Here is a 24,327-nt window from a genome sequence, read left to right on the forward strand (position 1 = left end):
AGCTAAAGCAAGGCAAGAAACCATAGGAATTTACTTTGTATATAAACCTTAAACACTAGCTACTAAAACTTCATGTTTTCTGAAGCTGTATGTGTGACTCAGTATTAATCACCTGAATCAAAATTTCCTCCAACACATAGGCCCCATATTATGAGGAAAATAATCAGTTTGTCTTGAACATGAGAAGTAAATGCTATCTTTGGAAAACTCCTACTCCCAGGCAACAGAAAGAGCATAAGCAAAGAAGGATTTCACTGTGTAAGCTAGGAAAAAAAGTATTAGTATAGGTGTAGCAAAAGCCACAATAGTCTTACACCAAGAAACTCATCATTGGTGTTTAACTCTCACTTGCTCTTCAGATAACAGATGATCACAAACTATATACTGGATGTTTTATATCTATACAATTACCAATGTGACAATTGTTACAATTATTACATTAATTTCATTAATAGGATGCTACTTGCCTCTAATATTTGCATTTAGAAAGGGTCAAATTATTCTGAGTTTAATTTTCATTATTGTAACTTTTTGACCATGGCCATCAGCTAAGCAGCACAGAGTTCTTCAATCACACTCCTCCTCCTCTACCAGGATCTAAAAAAAGCCCAGTTTTTACTGCTGAGCATGACACTATATGGCATTGAATAACACTGGTCGATTTGGCTCAGTTGTCTAGGTCATGGTCTTTCCCAGATTCTTGCTCACCCTCAACACAACAAGTGGGGGTAGGGTGGGAAAAAAAGAAAGCTTTGACACTGCTCAGCAATAGCCAAAACACTGGTATGTAATCAACATTGTTTTAGTCACAAATTCAAAGCACAGCACCATAAGGGCTGCTTAGAAGGAAATAAGCTCTATTCCAGCCAGACTTTAGAATAAGACATTGTAAAATATAACCAGAAATTATTAAAGCTCCAGCTTCAGTGAGATATTGACATATTTTGAGGAGGTAATGTCTCTTGTCTGTTTTTGCAATTGGTCACCAGCCTAAATCATGTACCAATTTTCTGCAGTTTCATTTAAGAAAGGACACGCACACCGCCCACTACACCTTCTGGTTTGCGAGACAAGAGACACCATTTTGGCTTCTACACAATCCTAACCTTCAAGGGCTCAGTACTAGTAAAGGATAGCAAATAGCCCTGCTTATGCTCAGATCCGTGATTTGTCAAAGCAGCTCTCAAGTCCAAATTCTTTTACAAATCAAACTGCAGCATCTTGTGATCTTCTCAATAACCCAGATGTTTGCTCTAGGGGTCTTGAAAATTCATTTGACTGCTTTGACAACAGAAAGTTTGACTGCCTTTGAATCTGCTTTCAAAGGCAAAATTATACAGGTCAAGCTATTGCCCATAGAATATTCTAGTTATCTTTGACAATGATGGATACCTTTCATGACCATTTTCTAGATCCCTTTTGCCTATACTTCTCAAGTGTCCTTAATGATGAATGACAGTCACCTGCAATGAATGATAATTTTCCAGTACTCGCATCCCCAAAGGAATGGCATTACTCTGACATTTTCTTTCTATAATTTGTCAGACTGAAAATACAGAGGCTATGATTACTAGATTCTTTATTAATAACATGAACAAATGCCAAGTTATGTGTTTTGGAATACAGATGGTAAAAGATACCAAGTTGTTAGGAACAGTATACTCTCCTTGCATTACTTTAAGAACCGTAAATTTTAACAAAACTTCAATGTAGAGCAGACAGGATTTTTTTTTTCTTCTCTTTAATATCTATATCAAATTTCTGAATGAGAGAATTGAGAGCACCTTCAGTAAGTTTGAAGATGACACTAAATTGGCTGAGAGTGTTGATCTGCTTGAAGATAGAAAGGCTCTGCAAAGAGACCTGGACAAGTCAATTGTATAAGCTTTAACAAAGCCAAGTGCCATATTATGCACAAGGGTCACACCAACCCCATGCACTGCTACAGGCTTCAGGCAGAGTGGCTGGAAAATTGCCTAGCAGAAAAATACCTGGTTGATAGCCATCTGAACATGAGCCAAAAATGTGCTCGGGTGGACAAGAAGGCTAGCAACATTCTGACTTGGATCAGGAATAGTGTGATCTGCAGGAACAGGGAAATGATCATGCCCCTGTACATGGTGCTGGTGAGGCCACACTTCAAATGCTGTGTCCACTTTTGGGCCCCTCACTACAAGACAGACATTGAGTTGCTAGAACATGTCCAGAGAAGGGCAACAAAGCTGGTGAAGGGTCTAGAGAACAAGTGTTAAGAAGAATGGCTGAGTGAATTGGGATTGTTTACTCTGGAGAAGAGGAGGACTTAAAAGAGGTTGTAGTGAGGTGGAAGTTGGTCTCTTCTCTCTTGTATTAGGTAATAGGATGAGATTAAATGGCCTGAAATTGTTCCAGGGAGATTTAGGTTGGATATTATGAAAAATTTCATTATGGAGATAGTGGTCAGGCATTGGAATAAATTACCCAGGGAGGTGGTAGAGTCACCATCCCTCAAGGTGTTCAAGAACCATGCAGACATGGCACTCTGGGACATGGTTTAATAGCCACTGTGGTGTTAGGTCAGTGGTTGGACCTGATGATGTTAGATGTCTTTTCTAATCAAAACACTTCTATGATTCGAAATTGGTTTGGATGTCTTAGCTGAGCCTTGAAGAAATACACAACAAAGCTGTACTTTACATGGAAGTCTTGTTCTCACCACTCACTGTAGTGGACATTTTATTTGCCTAGTGAGAGGGTGTTGGTATTATAATTACACATTCAATGATTCAACGGGGATCTATATAGTTCCAAAAAAAAAGATCATGTGGAAAAAGTCATCAAATCAAGCTTGCATTTTGTTAGAAAAGGTCTCATCTTAGACCACTGTTCTTGGCACTGATTACTCAGATCAAATGGAATTTATCTTAAGAAAGCTTGGTTCAAAATTATTAATCCATTTACTGTAACAGTGAAGGTCCTCAGTCACAGTCAGGACGTATCCGTGGTTGTGTTCTACAGAAACTATAATCAAAATATAAATCATCAAATAGAAAGAAACATGGAAGTATAGAAGTGTGAGAATTCTGGGGAAAATGAGAAAATATAAGCTTGGTGGCACTGTCATTAGAGAACCTGAACCTTGTATTTTGCAAGGTATCACATTAATGACTTCTCAGAAGAGTTTTCAAAGAGAATAGATTTCCTAAGGTATCAGAAATGTTACTGAAAAAACTTCTCTCAGGCTTGCAGGTCAGGAAATCACAAAGCATGAAGGAACTTGTTTTTAAACAAATACATAACCTGAAATAATATTCCACTTGAAAGGGCAGATCATCTTCCATTTTTTTTTAATTTGCACATGGATGGAGATGAAGACACCTTCCTAAGACCTTACAGACTTTATATCAGTGGTATATCACAGAAATATGTATCCATTTTTAGCATCAGTCTAAGAGGGTAATTAGTCACCAGGGACTGGTAGGAAGCAGTAAGAGAATGCTTGTGTGCATGTGCACATATAGTAGAAGGGTGGGAAGATGACTGTGAACTGGTAGAGAAGTGAATCACGGAAGACACATAAAAACCTACCACTCAAGGCAGATCACATCACACACATAGACAAAAATGACTATCGAACAGTAGCAGGCAGTATTCACCATTTGCTTATTCATTCCTCTACTTTTGGAAATTCATGCATGTTTATCTTCACATTTGTGATCTTTATGAAGCTAGCCACTTCAGAAGGTACCTAATTTTCTACTTACAGGCTGATTCAGCAGCATTTGTATGGTCCAGGTGTGTCACTTGTGGAACACAAGGTATCCTCTCTGAGTCCTGCAGTAGCTTCAGAAATATCTTTCATGGAATAGGAAAAAAATAATTAAAAGTCCATTCTCTAAAAACTACTTGATATATATGACAGACAATAAAAAACAGTCATTTTTCAGTACTTTGTAGTTATGGAAACATATTTCTTGACTTGCTAAGGTCTGGCTGGTACATAAACCATATTTTGCTTAGCCAATATAATTGGTTATTGATTGCAATTGTTACCTGCCAGCTTTCAGGGAACACTTTTGACCGTTAACAACTGTAAGGCCAGAAGACACTAACAACTTCTGACATTTCTGTATTAGACCCTGAAAGAAGATCCTGACTGCCCAAAGCCACATGCTAATTTGGTGCCTTGGACCTGCTTGCTAATGGGCTCTCAGCACACAGATTCTGTCAAGCAAACCAAACTAAACAAGCTGACAAAAACCATTGAGGAAGTGCTTTTTCATTCCAGAAAAAAATCTGGTTGGACGGCAATGCTACAGTGAAACAGATTAATATGACTGGGCCATTACTACATGTTAAAGCTCTCTCAATAAAACTGAATCTCACTAGAAGCGACAAAGTGTTTTAACACTAAAACAATTCAAGAATGTATATGGCTTTCCCTTGAAAATTTTGGGCAAACTTTCTGGTCATTTCAGGAAAGATAATTTAAAGTAGTACTACATTATGGTTTTTTTCATTTACATCCAAGAAAAAAAAGAAAATGTCATCTTTCTCTGGTAGAAAGTTTATACATCTTATACAAAAAAAAAAAAAAATCAGTATAAATATCCCAGATTCTCTCCAAGTCTCATATAAAATTAGTACCATTTGAGGAAAAAATAGTCTCTTTTTCACAATGTGAATGACCCCCTCCCCATTTTAACTAACATAAATGAGAAGCATTTGCAACAGATAAAATAACAATTAATAAAATGAACAGACAGCTTATGAACTTGCAGCAAAATAGCTTCTAGACAAATAAATAACACTGTGGAGATTTTTTTTTTTGTTTGTGTGTTCCTTTCCTGATCGACAGCCGCCTGAATATGAGCCAGCAGTGTGCCCAGGTGGCCAATAAGGCCAATGGCAGCCTGGCCTGCATTAGGAATAGTGTGGCCAGCAGGAGCAGGGAAGTCATTGTGCCCCTGGACTCTGCTTTGGTTAGGCCGCACCTTGAGTACTGTGTCCAGTTCTGGGCCCCTCCGTTTAAGAAGGACATCAAAACACTTGAGTGTGTCCAGAGAAGGGCAACAAGGCTGGGGAGAGGCCTTGAACACAGCCCTATGAGGAGAGGCTGAGGGAGCTGGGATTGTTTAGCCTGGAGAAGAGGAGGCTCAGGGGTGACCTCATTGCCCTCTACAACTACCTGAAAGGTGGTTGTAGCCAGGAAGGGGTTGGTCTCTTCTCCCAGGCAACCAGCACCAGAACAAGGGGACACAGTCTCAAGCTGCACCAGGGGAGGTTTAGACTCGAGGTGAGGAGGAAGTTCTTCACCGAGCGAGTCGTTCGTCATTGGAACGGGCTGCCCAGGGAGGTGGTGGAGTCACCATTCCTGAAGGCATTCAAGAGGGGATTGGACGTGGCACTTGGTGCCATGGTCTAGTCATGGGGTCTGTGTTGATAGGTTGGACTCGATGATCCTTGAGGTCATTTCCAACCTTAGTTATACTGTGATACTGTGATTAACAGGCATGTCTTATTTTGCAAACATGTTTCAACAGTCTTACTCCCTTCTCTAAGCAAAGCAAAAAAAAAGCAATAAGTTTTGAAATCTACAGAGTTGCCAAAGACTGAAACATCATCAGAGCATTCAGTGTATGCTTAATTTAAATAACAAGCCTTCTATTCTCCTTTTGGTTCTACTAACACTCTTTAGAATGCAAGTGTTATACAGTAACCAAATTCCAATTGTTGGAAAATATATTTTAAAACTAAAATGAAACAAATACATTAGTGAGAGTTGAAAGCATCAGGAACTGTTTTAGACAGAACTTCAGGATTCCTTTGAAGTATGAATGGAAGCTTGGTTTCCCTTAGAAGAGAAAGATTTTTAGAGAGTGCGAGTGTCCCTTAGACTGAAAAAGAATAATGGTGAGTGTATGGGAGAACAAAAAGAATGGAAAACATAAAAATTATAACACATCTCTTGCTTTAAAGTCAGAGTTCTTTGTTTCCACATTGAATTGCTTGAATAGACTAAATAGCACTGTTATGTGCTATCGATGCTTTGCCAAGGCAAAGAGGCTTTTGATAAAAAAAATGGAGAACTGAATTTGAAATTACTACTGATGAGATGCAGAGATGACAGATATCACTCCAAATTAATACATTAACACTTCAAGCTGAAGAATGATACATAAATATCTATTACTACCTTCAAAGTTCTTTTTAAATCTCCCCTTCAGAAAACAACCAAAAGCAAGCTCTCAAACTGAGTGGCACATGCATCACACTGAGGAAGCTTCCTCATGTTCTGTGATAACCTCACATATAATTTACAGATGCCAGTTCTGGAAAAATCTCAATATATACCTTAACTGAGATTGTATATAGATTCATAGAATAGAATAGAATAGAATAGAATCAATAAGGTTGGAAAAGACCTCAAAGATCATCAAGTCCAACCTGTCACCCAAGACCTCATGACTACTAGACCATGGCACCAACTGCCACGTCCAATCCCCTCTTGAACACCTCCAGGGATGGTGACTCCACCACCTCCCTGGGCAGCCCATTCCAATGGCTAACAACTCTCTCAGTGAAGAGAGAGTTGAATTTAAACCAAAGGGTTTAAATTCATGAAGAAGGACATAACTGCATTTATACTTAAGAAAAAAACCAAAACCGAACCAAAACAACAAACAAACAAACAATAGCACCATCTCATCTTTGGGACCTCTGTAGGTGCCAATGGCTCTGGACAGTTTACCTCTCATACTCATCTAAAAATGTTCAATATGTGCCTCCTTCATATCTTGCATCCCAATGATGTGAGCTAGTGACAGTTCAAACTGGTCTTAATCTCTATTAAGGCAAAACCCAGAAACCACAAATTCAGATCCAAGATTCATTAGCACAAGTCTTGTTTAAGCAGCATCCCAATACAAGAATTTGCATCCTAAGGACTGAAAGCCCAGACACAAGGGTCCACAAACAGCATGATCTCAGAAGACAAATGGCTTGCCTAGCACTGGGGAAGATCCTCCCTTAAAAGGGAACCTCATCTAAGAAGCTCCTCTATACTAGATCTTGTGGCTCCCCAAGTAGTCTTTATTAGTGCTTCTTCAACAAGTAACAGGGCCCCCACACCAAAACTCCCTCTTTGTATTGTTGATTCCCATTATGTCAGAGAGTCTAGAGACTTCCCCAGACTGACCCCACAAGAGCAGGTGACCTGGTTGTAAATAGTTTCATAAAGATCAGTATTCTTTCTTATAGCATGTTAATCATTATATATAACTTGAAAGAAAATAATTTCTCAATATGATATCGACTTATTTCATAGAATTGTATAGCAGAAACGTAGTTTATAGCATTATGCAAAACATTTACTAAACATTTTCTCTTCCCCCCACCACAGCAAATATTTGCCTCCTTAATTTTGTGTACCATGAGTGAAGAGATGCTTTTTAAATTATTTTTGTTCCTTTATAAATAACTCAGTCATATAGGGCTTAGTTTCAAAGGAAACCACATACTGGCTGAGAGATCATTCTTTAGAATCTCATTTAAAAAAATATATACAAAGGCAGATCCTACATCTTTGTGCAGGGTGCTAAAACATATACGGCAAATCAATATAGTCCTAGAGATATCTCCCAGTGGATCGCTTCAGGATACAGCAGCTATCCATGGCATATTGGTTCAATAAATCTCATGAACGATTGTCAGTTTAGGTTTACTTGAGTTACTTGAGTTTTGGTTTTTTTTTCCCCAATTATCGTATAAGATGATCAGTCCTAAACTTGCAAAACCAAAACTCAGACCTCCTGATGCAGTTTTAAATATCTGACCTCATTAATTTTTATATTTATAGCTCATGCAGCAAAAATACAGTAAGCACATGATGTCTGACAGGCCTTAAAGTGCATCACCTTTGTAATAATAGGAAAGAGGAGCATTGCAGGAGCAGGGAAGTCATTGTGCCCCTGGACTCTGCTTTGGTTAGGCCACACCTTGAGTCCTGTGTCCAGTTCTGGGCCCCTCAGTTTAAAAAGGACATCAAAACACTTGAGCGTGTCCAGAGAAGGGCAACAAGGCTGGGGAGAGGCCTTGAACACAAGCCCTATGAGGAGAGGCTGAGGGAGCTGGGATTGTTTAGCCTGGAGAAGAGGAGGCTCAGGGGTGACCTCATTGCCCTCTACAACTACCTGAAAGGTGGTTGTAGCCGGGAAGGGGTTGATCTCTTCTCCCAGGCAACCAGCACCAGAACAAGGGGACACAGTCTCAAGCTGCACCAGGGGAGGTTTAGACTCGAGGTGAGGAGGAAGTTCTTCACCGAGCGAGTCATTCGTCATTGGAACGGGCTGCCCAGGGAGGTGGTTGAGTCACAGTCCCTGGAGGGGTTCAAGAGGAGATTGGACGTGGCACTTGGTGCCATGGTCTAGTCGAGGGGTCTGCGTTGATAGGTTGGACTCGATGATTCTCGAGGTCCTTTCCAACCTAAGTTGTACTGTGATACTGTGATCTCAAACTTTTTGTTAGAAAACAGTCCAATTTTGTTTATATTTAACACTATGGGTAATCACTGGAGAAATCAGTTTCACAAAGCGATACTGAATGAATTGTGTAATCAAAAATAGGTATGTTTTGTCCATCAAAAACTACTGATATTAGTCTTTCATTATCACTTGAAGAGGCTTAAAAAAAAATGAAAGGATTTGTAATACAGTACTTGAACAGTGGTGGTTTAGGGAATCCTGGCATTTAGAAGTTATAGTCAGGACAAAAATAATCCAAGGAAAATAACTTGTCATTGATATGGCTATTCAGAAGTGATGAAGAAGCATAACAGAGTGTCTTATCTCTGACCCACTTGGGGTGTGTGTGCTGGAGCACCTCTCCTATGAGGACAGACTGAAGGAGTTGGGGCTGTTCAGTCTGCAGAAGAGAAGGCTCCCAGGTGACCTAATTGTGGCCTTCCAGTATCTGAAGGGGGCCTACAGGAAGGCTGGGGAAGGACTTCTCAGGATCTCAGGTAGTGATAGGACTAGGGGGAATGGAATGAAGCTGGAGGTGGGGAGATTCAGGCTAGATGTGAGGAGGAGGTTCTTCACCATGAGAGTGGTGAAACCCTGGAATGGGTTGTCCAGGGAGGTGGTTGAGGCCCCATCCCTGGAGATGTTTAAGAGCAGGCTAGATGAGGCTCTGGCCAGGCTGATCTAGTGTGGGGTGTTCCTGCCCATGGCAGGGGGGTTGGAACTAGATGACCCTTGTGGTCCCTTCCAACCCTGAATGATACTATGATACTATGATACATATGCATCCCTATATGTGTATATGTATTAGTATATATATATGTTCATGTATGCATCTATATAATTACACACACATACTCCTCTCTATACATATATATATGCATGTACATACACATCTCTCTAGATACACACACAGAATACACTTTAGAGATTTAACCATAGATTTGCTAAGTCTCAAGCTTTAGAACATTCTAAGTATTCTCAGCAAATTTTTTTCTATCCTAAGAGCTACCCAAACTCTTGCAAACTCTTCAGTCTTGCAAGTTCAAAGCTCATTCTAGTGTTAGGGATTCAGGACAACAACAACACTGTTTTCCATTAAATAATAGCACATTACTTTTTTCCTTAAGTAACTGCAGAAACAAATGTTTAAAAGTTACACAGTTCCTCAGTCTTCACATCAGATTCTTGATTTAAGATATGAGTTGTAGGAGAGTGGGTGTTGAAATTAACAGTACAGCCAAATTATAAAGTATGTATTTTGCCTGTTGTTTTGTTTTGTTTTGTTTTATAGATAATGTGCTTCTGACAAGAAACTGTTGTACAATATGAAAGGTACAATTAAGAGTAGCCAGAAGCTAGGACTATGTTCTCTAACCAAAAAACCAAACACAAAAACATTACAGAATAAAGCTAAAAGTACCTCTTCCAAGGTGGTGTCAGAAATGCCATAGCCAGTCACATGTAGATGATGCAGGCTTTGATCTAAAGCCTGAAAAAGACCTTTAAAAGAGGCCTTATCTGTCCTTTCAGGAATCACATAGGTCAGCTCAGTCCCACTGTTGTCTTTCAAGAAGGCTTCCGGGATGTGGGTCTGCACCAGAGATGTGACCTGAGTAATATGCTTAGGATCCTGGATTTCAGTCACAGAAGGCTATGAGGAAAGAAAGATAACCATGTGCAAGAAATTAAATGTTACTGTAAGTATGGGATATGACAGTAGAATTCATACACAAAAAATTTCCACTGATGAAAATGCATCAGACCTGTGATGCAGAGATTACTTCCCAGTAATGGTGAGACAAAGCCATCAACATTTCAAAAAGATGCCATTATGTCTTTCTTAATAATAGTAAATACCAATAATCCACCCAAAACAACCAAGAAAGCTAATAAAAATATGTTTTGCTGGCTCTTTAGTAATCTACCACATATTACTTCCTGGTAAGGACATAAGGTTCCCTTAGAATATACACAGGTGTTACCTAAACACGGTTAAGTGTACAGTGCAGCACACTTTTTGTATACCTTTTTTATAAGTGTTAGGCTGTGTCCCTGGCCATATGTTTCTCTCAGGTAAGAGGGAGAACCACAACACCTCAGCTGGCCATGCTGTAAGATGGCAATGTGATCACTGAGCACTTCTGCCTCGTCAAGATGGTGAGTGGTAAAGATCAGTGTACAACCTGTATCACAAAGATCGGCACATGCTTAGAAAATTTTGTTTCTAGAGAAACAGCTCACAATTTGCTTTGAGGAAGGCACTTTTAGGGAATGTGTTTCAGGTCCCTTCAAAACATAATTGCACGACATGAATAAAACCTGCATTGAGATTTACAGTCTGAGTTAGAATCAGGTCAAAAATTGCATTTGCCTTGTACTACACATAATAAGCAGAATTAAGTCATTACAACCTCGAGCTGTTTTAAGAGCTTAAGAGATTCCTTAAAACCATGTAACAAGAGAATCTGTTTCAATTAATCATTCACTGTGAGTTATTACAGATAATTTAGTGCTCACTAGCTGGAGAGTGTACTTCCCACAATCCATTTCTAACCTTATGGCAATTAAAAGAATTAATGTTCCAGTCTGATGAGTCTATTTTAATTAGAAGAATATAGGTGCAAGTATATGCAAAACAGGGAATGAAAACCACAAAATAATTTTGAGGAGATAACAAAAATAAAGAGAAGAGAAACTTCAGGACAGCACTCAAAATTAAGCTTGATCTGCTGTTAGATTTGGCTTCTTCCTGTGACATAGCAAACAATTTTTGTAATCTCACATGGATGCTTTAAAATTTCCCAAACTCAGTTAAATATCACCTCTGGAATAAATATATCTACTCACCAAATAGTAATACTAATATCCTGACTATCCTGTTTAAATGTATTGAAACAGAATTCAATAAAGGAAAAGAAGCAGCAGATTATGTGCATAAACTTTGTACCAGCTTTGTACTTCAGAAGAACATCCCAGATGCTACGGCGAGAGCATGGATCTACTCCGCTTGTGGGCTCATCTAGAACAACTGTCTTAGAGTTCCCAATAAAGGAGATAGCAATTGAAAGCCTCCTTTTCATTCCACCTGAAAGGGCTGCAACAGGTTTGTGCTGATGTTGAGACAAATCCAGATCTTCCAGAGCTCTGAAACAGGAGTACAGAAATGGGACCAATTTCGAAAGTGTTTTTCCAGTCACATTATGTCTGCTCAGAGCAGACTTACTGTAAAAGTGAAAAATCTACTTTGATGATACAATTTGGTGATTAAAAACATAATAAATCTATCTTTACCACTAAAAACTCACCTGACATGCAAATTCTAGGTAAGTATTACACAGGATAAGAATAAACCTTTTTTTTAAAGTCAAATCAAATACATCCCAGTTTGTTGAATGATTTCAGCAGACTCTTAGAGAGACTTGGGGGTGCTGGTGGACAAAAAGCTCAACATGAGCGCTCAATGTGCTCTTGCAGCCCGCAAAGCCAATCAGATCCTGGGCTGCATCAGGAGAAGTGTGGCTAGCAGGTCGAGGGAGGTGATCCTCCCCCTCTACTCAGCCCTGGGGAGACCCCACCTGCAGTACTGTGTCCAGTTCTGGAGCCCCTAGTACAAGAGGGATGTGGAGGTGCTGGAACGTGTCCAGAGAAGGGCCACAAGGATGAGCAGAGGGTTGGAGCACCTCTCCTATGAGGGCAGACTGAAGGAGTTGGGGCTGTTCAGTCTGCAGAAGAGAAGGCTCCCAGGTGACCTAATTGTGGCCTTCCAGTATCTGAAGGGGGCCTACAGGAAGGCTGGGGAAGGACTTCTCAGGATCTCAGGTAGTGATAGGACTAGGGGGAATGGAATGAAGCTGGAGGTGGGGAGATTCAGGCTAGATGTGAGGAGGAGGTTCTTCACCATGAGAGTGGTGAAACCCTGGAATGTGTTGTCCAGGGAGGTGGTCGAGGCCCCGTCCCTGGGGGTGTTTAAGAGCAGGCTGGATGAGGCTCTGTCCAGCCTGATCTAGTGTGGGGTGTCCCTGCCCATGGCAGGGGGGTTGGAACTAGATGATCCTTGTGGTCCCTTCCAACCCTAAATGAAACTATGAAACTATAAGATTCACAACCCAAACAGTGCTTCAGTTTTTGCAGTTGCATAAAGAACCTTAAAGTTTCATAAAGAACCTTAAAATATGTAGTTATTTGAAGTAAATAAGGTAACTTTAAAAACAAACAAACAAACAAAAAACCAACCAACCAGAACATGTTTTTGTGAAGTAAACAGATTTGTAATTCCTAGGTAGCATAATATTACCTAATCCAAACTAATCTAATTCTTGTGTTAAGGACTGAGTGACACCTCAAGGGCACTGCCTACTCAGCCTTTGCCCTCTGATGATCTTGCATCTGCAAAGTGTCTCGAAACATGCCCAATAAAGGCAGAACTGAGAGACTATCAATTTATTTTTCAGCACACTGAATATCTAGCCATTGACCTAAAACTTATCAGCCTTGGATGTAAGGTGTAAAATGCTCAATAGGCCTAAATTAGTCCCTTGAATCATTTGAAGATACATATATATACAGTCCGTAAGCAATTCAATTTACCCTGAGAGAATTTTTCATTTTTAAGAAAATAGGTTTCTCTATTTGTTGTATAGACATACATATAGGAAGACTATTTTAACTTCATTAGCAGACATCTCTTTTTTTCACAGTATCACAGTATCGCTTAGGTTGGAAGAGACCTCGAGGATCATCGAGTCCAACCTATCAACACAGACCCCATGACTAGACCATGGCACCAAGTGCCACGTCCAATCTCCCCTTGAACTCCTCCAGGGACGATGACTCCACCACCTCCCTGGGCAGCACATTCCAATGACGAATGACTCGCTCGGTGAAGAACTTCCTCCTCACCTCGAGTCTAAACCTCCCCTGGCACAGCTTGAGACTGTGTCCCCTTGTTCTGGTGCTGGTTGCCTGGGACAAGAGACCAAACCCTTCCCAGCTACAACCACCTTTCAGGTAGTTGTAGAGGGCAATGAGGTCACCCCTGAGCCTCCTCTTCTCCAGGCTAAACAATCCCAGCTCCCTCAGCCTCTCCTCACAGGGCTTGTGCTCAAGGCCTCTCCCCAGCCTTGTTGCCCTTCTCTGGACACGTTCAAGTGTTTCGATGTCCTTCTTAACCTGAGGGGCCCAGAACTGGACACAGTACTCAAGGTGCGGCCCAACCAAAGCAGAGTCCAGGGGCACAATGACCTCCCTGCTCCTGCTGGCCACACTATTCATAATGCAGGCCAGGATGCTATTGGCCCTCCTGGCCACCTGGGCACACTGCTGGCTCATATTCAGGCAGCTGTTGATCAGCACCCCCAGGTCCCTCTCTGTTTGGGAGCTCTCCAGTCACTCCCACCCCAGCCTATAGATCTGCATGGGATTGCCGTAGCCAAAGTGCAGCACTCGGCACTTGGACTTGTTGAATGACATCCCACTGGACTCTGCCCATCTGTCCAGTCAGTCGAGGTTGCTTAAGAAGCAATCTTTATTTTATTATTTTGCTATTTTTCTATTCATTGTTTAAAAAAAAAAAAAAAGTACATATATAATTTTCTTAGTAGCAAGGTCTGCAGAATCCTGAGCATTCTTATGTGCCATTAGTATGACATACTGCTGCTGAAATTACAAATCAGCAGTCTAAGCACAATAAAATAAAGGATATTACTTTGCATGAATTTTAACCAGACACTAGGTTTGTTTTGTCTTTTGGGCCACAAATGTGTCTTTGCATTCCTATTTGCATGCTTATGGGGAAGTTCCATCAACCTGGCATGCATTTCCATTGAAGTGTGGAAATGTCCAGTCCTTCACACAGCCTAGTATGAATCAGAAAGCAAACAGAAATTATGTATACTGTCACACTATTAGAAGAGCACATATTTTATTCCTAAGGTTCTGAAAATACAGTTTGTTGTTTGAGAACAAGGTCTCACCATGTAGAGTTTAATAGTAGTTTAATATACATGAAGCAAAAATGAAGATAATCTAGTTTTATATGAGAGAAATAGTACCCTAAAAGCACTAGCAAATATTCTCAACCTGACTAGAGGCAAATCTTCTGATGTCATGTCAGAACTCTGGATTATTTTTCTTATTGGATTGTCTGGTTTTAAAACCCTTCACTTAAATACATTTAATGTCTGGATTTGACAAAGGAAAAAGATGGTAGCCTATTTTAAAAGACTGTAACAAGCTCTGGGTTTACCTCCATTTTCTGGTCTTCTAGCCTGCCCTTTTACAGCAGGTGAGGGAACACAGGAGCACACACAATTAGTGTTAACTTACCTGAAAACTCAGGGTTAATACAGAGCAGTTTACTTTCAACTTGACAGACAGTATGAGGCAGCAGTATCGCAGCTGCTACCAGGCTAACCATGACCACTCCAGTCAAAACAGGATTATTGGATGGTTCTTTACACTAAGCTTTAAACATTGAATGTTTCACAACAAATGCATTCAAGTAAAAGTTAGAAAACTAAGAACTCTATTTTCAAGGCACAATTTCAGAATATGAAGTATGATAAAAGCTCATGGAAAACCTGCAGCTTCCATTTACATTTACTTGAAATTTTGCTTTAGCACTTTCTTGTCTGAGTGGCTTCAACAGACACTACTGATTATTTCCATAAATGAAAAGCAAACTTACCCGCTGATCTGCTGATTCAACTGCTCCTTTGTCCAGCCAGGTGCCTTCACTGATCCATACAGCAGCAGATGTTCTCGCACCGTTAGTATGTTGAGCAGGACATCATACTGCGGGCAAACACCCAGCTCTGTTCTGATTGCAGACAAATCGGTACGAATGTCCTTTCCATTAATAATGATGGTACCAGAGCTCGGTGGATACACACCAGTCAACAGTGATCTGATAAAGAAAAAACAAATTCAACTAGATCTTCTGTGTAATGACTGTATAACGAAGCTCACACTTGGATTTCCTGAGGCACATTCTTAGAGCAACACTCATTCCATAAAGCACAGGTATGAAAACACCACTAATGATTTGAAAGTTATTTTAAAACAAAGAAAAATACAACCAAACAAAAAACCTCTAAGATCTCAACAATCCTTCATTTCCTTCCTTCCTTCAGAAGAAAGTCCAGCTTTTTCCAATTAAATATAACACACCACTGGTTCCTTTTTCATGTGTGTGTTCTAGATGAGGAGTAATTCCTAAATGGGTCACATCTTGCATCACTGGTTTTTTTAAAGACAGTCATATTCAACATAAAGGTAGAAGCCAATAAAATTCTTCATGGAGTCATTTTTAAATGTGATTTTTATTTTGTTTTTCTTGTCTCTGGTGAGCTGTCAAAAAAGACTTCACTTGCAACCTCTAGGAACAAAGCACAAAACACTATAAAATCCCACACTCTGCATGTGATAGGATCACAAATGGGACACCAGAAAACACTTTCCTTATACATGTCCTGAGATATCCATAACTAGACACCCAGCTTCTACTTAAGCTGCTCCTGAACTATTACAGCATGCTTTCAAGAAGTGCAGGGCACCCATTACACTGATTTTGTGGTAGATATATAGCCTTCACTTTTCATGTTGTTTGTGGGTTTGGTTGTTTGCTTTGGGGGGTTTATTTTTTTCTTAGAAAAAGGACATAAGAAAGGAGTTCACAAACAGTTTGAAGTGAAAAAGCCTAGCAGAGATAAGAGGGGAGTGTAATAGCATTACATGGCAGACTTACATAAGTGTTGTCTTGCCAGCTCCATTAGGTCCCAAGAGTGCTGTTATCTGACCTCTATGGAAAGTGAGGCTGAGATCTTTAACAACAGCCTTCTGACCATCCAAATGCTCTTTGGTGAGTGACAGCAGCACAACACCAATGGTGGTTCCCTCAGTGCAAGAGCCTTTCCATCTTGGAGGTGCTGGGTCTGTGTGGGCAAGAGCATCAGATCAAGAGAGCTGCTGAATCTAAACATATGTGTGTGTAGAGAATAACAAATTAACTTAATCCCTGTTGCCATTTGCCAAATCCTGGAACAGACGTTCAGATGGTCCGAAGTGACATATGGTCCAGTAAAATCAAATCAAATAACGCTTGGTAGTAATTTGGCCTATTTGCAGTGTCAAAAATCCACCTAAGACAATTATGTCAAGTTGTGTGCATGTCCACATACATCTCCATAGAGTCACAAAACCATTGTTTTATTTCTAGTAGAAAACCAATTAAAATAACATTGCTCAAAAACATAATTTTACACCCATAACTGTGTGAACTACTCAATATATATCCCATCCAGTCTCAGACATGTAACATTGCATTGGCAGGCATGGCAAGTTAATGTTGTTAATTCCCTCAGCCAATAAAGCAAAGCAGATCTCTTCATTAAATTATTCAAAGCAACAGTTTAGTCTAAACAATGAACCTAAAGACCTTTTCAAGTTGGTCTTGTTTTAGGAGATACCAATACATAGAAGTGCTCACTTTTTCAGCTTTTTCACCTATGCTAGAGACATTTGCAAGATATTGTAACTGCTAAAAGAACCACAATAACCAGTCATGTTTTCCTAAGCCCCAAGAGGGAATATTCATTCACAAAACATAAATGAAAAGGGAGAATCCCCTTAAAGAGAGCTGGAAGTGGGAAAAATTAACTTTACAAAATGAATTAATTTTAAGCAATGAGCAAAGAAACAAAAGAGATGTGAAAGCAGATGGAGGCAGATAAAAATTAGTTACAATAACAGCAGCTTTTTAAACAAAAGATTAAGAAGCAGAGACAGAACAAAAAGTGGCTATAGAAGAGGGAAATATGAAATAGAAGGGGAAGAAATGCACATGGTTATTTTCTCCACTGAAATAAGAATCAAATAAAAACAGCAGATGAGGACCAACAAAAAAATCAAACTGCCGGGGAAAAAAAAGGGTTAATAAGGCACAAGAAATTTCAGATTCAGCAAGAGTATGAAAGGGTTTGGGGAACTCCAGAAGATTATAAGAAAGCAAAGAGAAAATACACTGTGACAGGATGAACTCAAGAAATAATTATTTTACTTTTTTTTTTCAGCTTTCTTAAATATTTGTGTACAATAGTTTTAATTGGATGATTCACAGAATCACAGACTGTATCTAGTTGGAAGAGACCTCAAAGTTCATTCAGTCCAGCCCATGACCCTGCATGGCCAGTGAAAGCACAATTAACAGTTAGTGTACAATGTGATATATACACTATATAGTGTTAATATACACTATATAATGGAGGAAGAAAGAGGTGAGATCTAAACACATAATATAGGACCAAGCCATGATAAAAGCAGATTGATCAAAATCAGCACATCATTCAGAAAAGGGCCAAACCTTTTTCTTGGAGATTTTCATTGAAGAAAAGCATATTGGAATTCAAATAATGTTTCTTCCTCCTCTCTGCACCACACAGGTTCTTCCAGTAGGAAAGAGTGACAGGAAAGTACCATCTTCTTTTTAATCCAAACTGTCCTAAATTATAATTGTGATAGAAACAGTTTCAAAATTTACAGTAATTTTATATTTGTCTGTAGACTACTAATGTCCTATCACTACTTACAAAGAGCTGATTAGGCTCAAACTCTTAACTGCACTTGACCTACTAAAATAAAGTGAAAAAAATTCATTTGGCCATAACACAAGGTCCTGCCATAAAATATCACTCCTTAGTGCTATTGTGCTTCACACTATCTCTATCTCACTTCTGGGCCCCTCAGTTTAGGAAGGAGGTTGACTTGCTGGAACGAGTCCAGAGAAGAGCAACAAAGTTGGTGAGGGGCTTGGAACACAAGCCCTATGAGGAAAGACTGAGGGAACTGGGGTTGCTCAGCCTGGAGAAGAGGAGACTCAGGGGTGACCTTATCACACTCTACAACTACCTGAAGGGAGGTTGTAGACAGGCAAATGATGGTCTCTTCTCCCAGGCAGCCAGTACCAGAACAAGAGGACACAGTCTCAGGCTGCGCCAGGGGAGGTTCAGGTTGGATGTTAGGAAGAAGTTCTATACAGAAAGAGTGATTGCCCGTTGGAATGGGCTGCCCAGGGAGGTGGTGGAGTCACCATCATTGGAGGTGTTCAGAAGGAGACTTGATGGGGTGCTTGGTGCCATGGGTTAGCTGTTTGGGTGGGTTGGATTGGTTGATGGGTTGGACACGATGATCTTGAAAGTCTCTTCCAACCTGGTTTGGTTTATTCTAATAAAGGTTTATTCTAATAAATCAGCTTTAAAGTGTAACAGAATCATAGACTTAACAACATATAGGCACAGTCTAACATAATCACAGTATCACAGTGTCACCAAGGTTGGAAGAGACCTCAAAGATCATTGAGTCCAACCTGTCACCACCAACCTCATGACTAGACCATGGCACCAAGTGCCATGTCCAATCCTTCAACCTAGAGGAGAGAAAATGCACCAAATGTTCTGCCAAGGCAAAGAGTCTCATTTTTTAACAGTAAACTGTCAAGCTGATCCTTAAAGACTATTTTTATATTACTGTATAATTTAAGAAATAATTTTTTTACATGCAAACAGAAAGGACAAAAAAAATGAGCTCCTACACACAGCCTACACTTTAGCATTGCCTGATCTTCCACAGGCTTCACACAATGCAACCTCTGTATGTTTGGATTTCAATTGGTGTTGTAGGGTTGGAAGGGTAGCACAGAAATGAGAGTCCCCCCCCTCTGCTGAGGGGGTTCCCCACCTCTGCTCCCCCTTCTCTCCCCCTTTCCCCAGAGAGGGTTAGAAAGAGAGAAAAGAGAAAAAAAAATTAGAAGCAGTTATGTGTTAATTGGAAAGCAGTTAATACAGGCCTTGCAGCTTATCAGTTTCAAGGTCAAGCCTTGGCTGAAAGCCCAGAAACAGCGAGCTGCTGCCACCAAAGGAGGGGCAAAACAGACTGACTCAGAAAAGTGCAGGAATGCCCAGGATTCCCTGCTGCACTCCCAGTTCAGATGGTGCTTCCTCCCAATCTACCAATGAAATTAGCTTAGATCCGTCTTTTCATTTACAAATATCCAACCACCATATTCCCTTTCTTAAGGGGACAGCCTCAAATGGTCACAATTGGCATTGAAGGTCAGGTGTCAACTTAAGCTAAAGCTTTTACAATTCAGCTGTATATTTCACACAACTCTATCTTTCAAGGCAATTTTTAAAACTTTTTTTTTAGATTTTAAAAATAGAGTAGCTGGGGAAAAAAGATGTGGCATATGCAAATTGGAGGAAGCGATAGTGAGTCATTGGGCTATGATTAAAAATGCATCACCCAGCACAATAAGATTCACAAAATATGGTTTGAAGTCTTCAAGATAATCTAAAAAAGTTGTTCATGAGTTTCAGCCCATGTATTGCCAAAAAGTCATCATTTTCACAGGAAGTTTTGCTTCTAGACTAAGCCTTGTGTCTGTGAATTCCTGAGTCCTTCAAACATCCATCATTGCCATAAGAAATCTAAACATATCTTGTGTTTGGCAGCAATTTCCAGTCCATGTGTTAGTAGCACTTAATATTTATGTATTGAGTAGACTTTCTTACCCAGTCCCTAAAGGCAATCAGGCACATGAAAAATCTCAAGTCAGAAAAAAGACAATTTTGGTTTAGTTGCCAGTTGTATCCATTCCATTCCATAAGTTCTTCAAAACCGTGAAATTAGAGCAACTCCATGATCTTACCAGAAATAATATTGCTGAAATACCAGCCCCCTATATAATATAAAATGGAGTCAAAGAACATCATCCAGCACATCCATCCAAAAGTTATGTATCCTCCTTGTGCCACTGACTGGTGCACATTATTCCACTGAATTCCTGGTAATAATGCAATAATAATGATTTTTAAGAAGTCAAAGCTAAATCAGTACATCATTAAAGACCACAAACACATCAACACCACACACTTCTTAGTATTTAAGCACTGATGCAAAAAAGGACCATAGTTAATAACAGCAACCCTAGTGAATAATAATAAATTACCATGCATTTATAAGCCTCTCTTCTGAACAGCAGATGGCATTGTTGCTGGGGAAATGCAGAGAGGTTGTTATGGAAAGCACAGTTTATGAAGTTTTAGCTGGCCCTTAATTTAGCAAAAGAAAAATAACTATGATATTCTGACAAAACTGGACACTGACCTCTTCACTAAATCAGGTTTCATTCCATTCTCCTAACGTTTTATATGAGTTACACAAAGTTTAACATCATTACTATAATGGTTAATATGAAAACTATTAAAACCTGACTACATGAATTCTAACTAAGAAGCAAGTATTTACATTCATTGACTGTATTCAGGAGTAAACTAGAGCAAACAGTGAAAAATTACTTATTACACTGAAGTGCAAAACACCAGTACTACAGAAGGTTAATATAATGATAAATGGAAAACAAAACTAACTGCATTGTAGCTCTACAAACAGCAGTGCTTTTTTGTTTGTTGGTTTGTTTTTTTCTCCTGAACATGCTACTTTATTTGCAGTACAGTGGGTCACAAAATTGTTTCTACAATTCTTTTTCCATAATTGTCCAGAAAAGCAGTTTTCCCAACAAGCATGTTTTGCTTTTTTTCCCAGTGAAGATGAGTCATTTTGACAAAGTGTCTTGTGGGATATTTAAGCAGTATTTTCTGCAACCCTCTTTTCCACTTTTACCAACTTTTGTACTACCATGATACTTTTTCAATGCCTAGAAGTATGAAAAATCCACACACATTTGTATCTTTTGTAGATATTTATTGAGAGTCTAGACATTCACTTCTTGCTCTTCTAAAACATCAATACAGGTAGCTCTTAGCTTGGAGATGGTAGGGTTCACTATGTTTGTGAGACTCCAAATGTTTTCATTGGCTCAAACAGTGCCAGTGAGGGGCAGAGGTGTACCTGATCTAGTTAAAGATGCCCCTGCTCACTGTGAGCTGAGTTGGATTAGATGACCTTTAAAGGACCCTTAACATTCTATGATTCAAGTTGCCACTGACATCAAAGAGGAATTGCAAAGAACTGCTCTAAATGCCTTGGCAAAAACTCTAGTAATGAGTTGTGGGTTTTTTTAACAAAGTGAAAAGCTTTTTAACTGTAGGATTTTTTTAATAGTAATTAAAAAGCTTTTCTGCTAACAGGAGAGCTTACCTATTTCTTGGCCCTCAAAGAACGTAATGAAGAATATTCCTTGCCCAAAGGCAGTTGTAGAAAGAAGACACTGGAACACCAGAAGAAAAACAGGGTATGAACATCAAATAAAACATGTCATTAACAAACTTCATGAAATAAATAGGTCTTTGTTTCATGTGGGCTAATAGTTTCCTTTTATGCTTAGCGATGCTCTCCTACATACTGCAAGAGTGCTTTGCTCCACCTCAAAGAGCTCCACTTACCTAGTTATTAATATTAGAAAATATTAATGAACTTTATAACATCTACCCTATACTAAAAACATATAATATGTTAACACAGTAAAATCATGCAAAGGAATATACTTTCTGTAGTAAAAGCAGTGGTCCTACTTATTTTCGTAAGGCCAGAACTCAGGAAAATACAGAGGCAGAAAGAACACACACACTGAGTACTATATGCTGAGACAGTATTTTTTGTGCAAGGAAATAACATTTGGCTTCCAAGAAGCAACATAGTCTTGCTGTATCACAAAAGTATACATCCTGACAGTTGTTGGAAGAGAGAAGTATGACATAGGCTGCTACTTGGAAAATGAAAAATTCAAAATCATTAGTGGCTTGGATCACTCTTGAACAGAGAAGTTCAACTGTGTGCTTCCTCTTACATTGCTAAGGTTTCACCATCTCACTTGATGGTCTGTCCTGTCTTCAAAAACTATTGTCTTTCTCTCATACTGATGCCTCTGATTTTGGGCAATTGCAGGATATCTGAAGAGTTATTCTGAAATAACTGATCTTAAAGTATGCAAGCTGATGTATACACTTCTCTGTCTATGGCCCAAATAAGGGGTAAGAATCCACCCTGCCTATTTATGCTCGCATTCTACAGTCATATCTGTGTGTATTTGTATACAAAGAAACAATATCTTTGAGCAATTGACACTGAAAAACTGTCCATTTTTTTCAGTATGGTATAAACCCCAGGATTACAGAATTACAGAATATGTCTGATTGGAGGAAACCACCAGGATCCTTCAACCCAGCACTTCAAGGTCAACACAAAATCACATCCCTGAGCACCAGGTCCACATGCCATTTAAACACCTCCAGGGATGGTGACTCCTCAAGTGCTCTGGGCACACTATTCCAATGTTTGATAACCCTTTCAGTGAAGAAATGTTTCCCAACAACCAGCCTAAAGCTTCCCTGGCACAGATTGTATCCATTTCCTCTAGTCACTTGCCAATAGCTCAATTTGGTATATGTTCTTTTCAAAGAGTTAAGCCATGATTTGTGCAACATGGTTTGCACTGTATGATGGTGATACTTGATGCACTAATCAGTGATACAATATGTTAAGAAAGCATGAAGATATAAAACAGCCTATGGCATACATAAAACAGGAAAGGACATAGAAGAATCGATGCTGAAGAAATTTATATTTAAGATTGCATTGCTAGATAAGTATTAGACAAATTTCTGATCTAAGCTCAAATTGTACTCAGAAGAAAAACAATCATTGGTTTTCATCCAAATAAATAATGATTTTGGGGAGTGGCATTTCATAGGTATATTTGAAAGTACACTGACATTACAAATATTTTGAGGCCAAAACATCAGAGAATTCATGAGCATGAGGAATAAGATTTCCTTATAGTTTGTATAGGTTTAAAAAAATTCCCTGAAAAATCTACATTCAAGACATTTTCTCAATTTGATATCTAGTAATTTATTTTCAGAGAAATATAAAAGCAAACAGAAAACAGGGGGGGGGGAAGAAATTATAGGACTAAAGTTACAAAAGTATGGAAATCAAGAGCATGATTGGAGGAGAAAAATTAGAAGAGTAAAAGAAATATTTACCATTATAATCTGTTTGGTGAAACTCAATTGGCTTTGCAAGACCAATAAAACTATGTAGGGTAAAAAACTGATCATATACACAAGGCTGGCACACAGAGCTGCTGTATCAGCACTGCTAAAAAATGCTCCCAAAAAATAGCTTAACATAATAACCGTAACTCCAAAATCCAAGAAAAAAAGGAAGATGAGGAAGCCATTGCTATAAGCAAAGATACCACTTGTTTTTAAAATGATGGCTAGAGTACAGCTGCTTATGGTGAGCACAATGACATTCTCCAGAAACCAAGCAAAGAAATGAATGGCTGGATGTACACCCATTGTCTTCATGTACTGCAAGACAATACGGCAAAGAACAGAAAGTTAGGAAACAAATTGTTAGCCTCTCCCTCTCTCTTTTTTTTTTTTAAACCATATTGCCACCAAGACTTTACCCGTTCCCCAAAGGGTGTCATCTTTCCCTTAAATTAGTCATCTCTTTTCCTTTTTCGTGTGCTATGTACTTCCTGCTGCTCTCTCCTGCATCTGATGTGTTTCTGAGATGATCAATCCTTTATTTCTCCAGTCAGAATTTTAATGACTGAGACCAAAGAAACAGCTGTGAGACTATCCTCCAACTGCCTCATTTGGTCAGTAAAATAAGTAGACTCCATAGTTTCTTTGCACAATTCTGCTTGCCAAAATACCAGCATAATTAGGAGGAGCAAGATTAATGAGTTTTCTTGGCAAGATCTGTTCCCCCATGAATTTCATCAGGATTCAGTGTACAAGGCATCCTAGTGCTCAGGCACAACTCCCTTTTGTATAGGGTTGCTGGACCAGATGTCAGA

General features: G+C 39.3%; 1 protein-coding gene across 1 annotated transcript in view; it reads right to left on the reverse strand.

Moving 5' to 3' along the window:
* ABCA13 (ATP binding cassette subfamily A member 13) overlaps positions 1 to 24,327 on the reverse strand; it is a 190,164-nt gene that overhangs the window by 86,670 nt on the left and 79,167 nt on the right. The window contains exons 26-35 of the mRNA XM_068147726.1: positions 23,501 to 23,830; positions 21,654 to 21,723; positions 20,203 to 20,337; positions 17,860 to 17,997; positions 16,246 to 16,432; positions 15,187 to 15,405; positions 11,449 to 11,645; positions 10,527 to 10,684; positions 9,922 to 10,152; positions 3,744 to 3,834 (exon numbers count right to left, since the gene is read on the reverse strand). Coding sequence (XP_068003827.1) covers positions 3,744 to 3,834; positions 9,922 to 10,152; positions 10,527 to 10,684; positions 11,449 to 11,645; positions 15,187 to 15,405; positions 16,246 to 16,432; positions 17,860 to 17,997; positions 20,203 to 20,337; positions 21,654 to 21,723; positions 23,501 to 23,830 — 1,756 coding nt within the window. The remainder of the gene's footprint in view (positions 1 to 3,743; positions 3,835 to 9,921; positions 10,153 to 10,526; positions 10,685 to 11,448; positions 11,646 to 15,186; positions 15,406 to 16,245; positions 16,433 to 17,859; positions 17,998 to 20,202; positions 20,338 to 21,653; positions 21,724 to 23,500; positions 23,831 to 24,327) is intronic.

This window comes from Melanerpes formicivorus, unplaced genomic scaffold (genome assembly GCF_026170545.1).
Source record: "Melanerpes formicivorus ecotype bairdi unplaced genomic scaffold, bMelFor1.0.p_v2 SCAF_15, whole genome shotgun sequence".
In the NCBI taxonomy this organism is placed as follows: domain Eukaryota; kingdom Metazoa; phylum Chordata; class Aves; order Piciformes; family Picidae; genus Melanerpes; species Melanerpes formicivorus.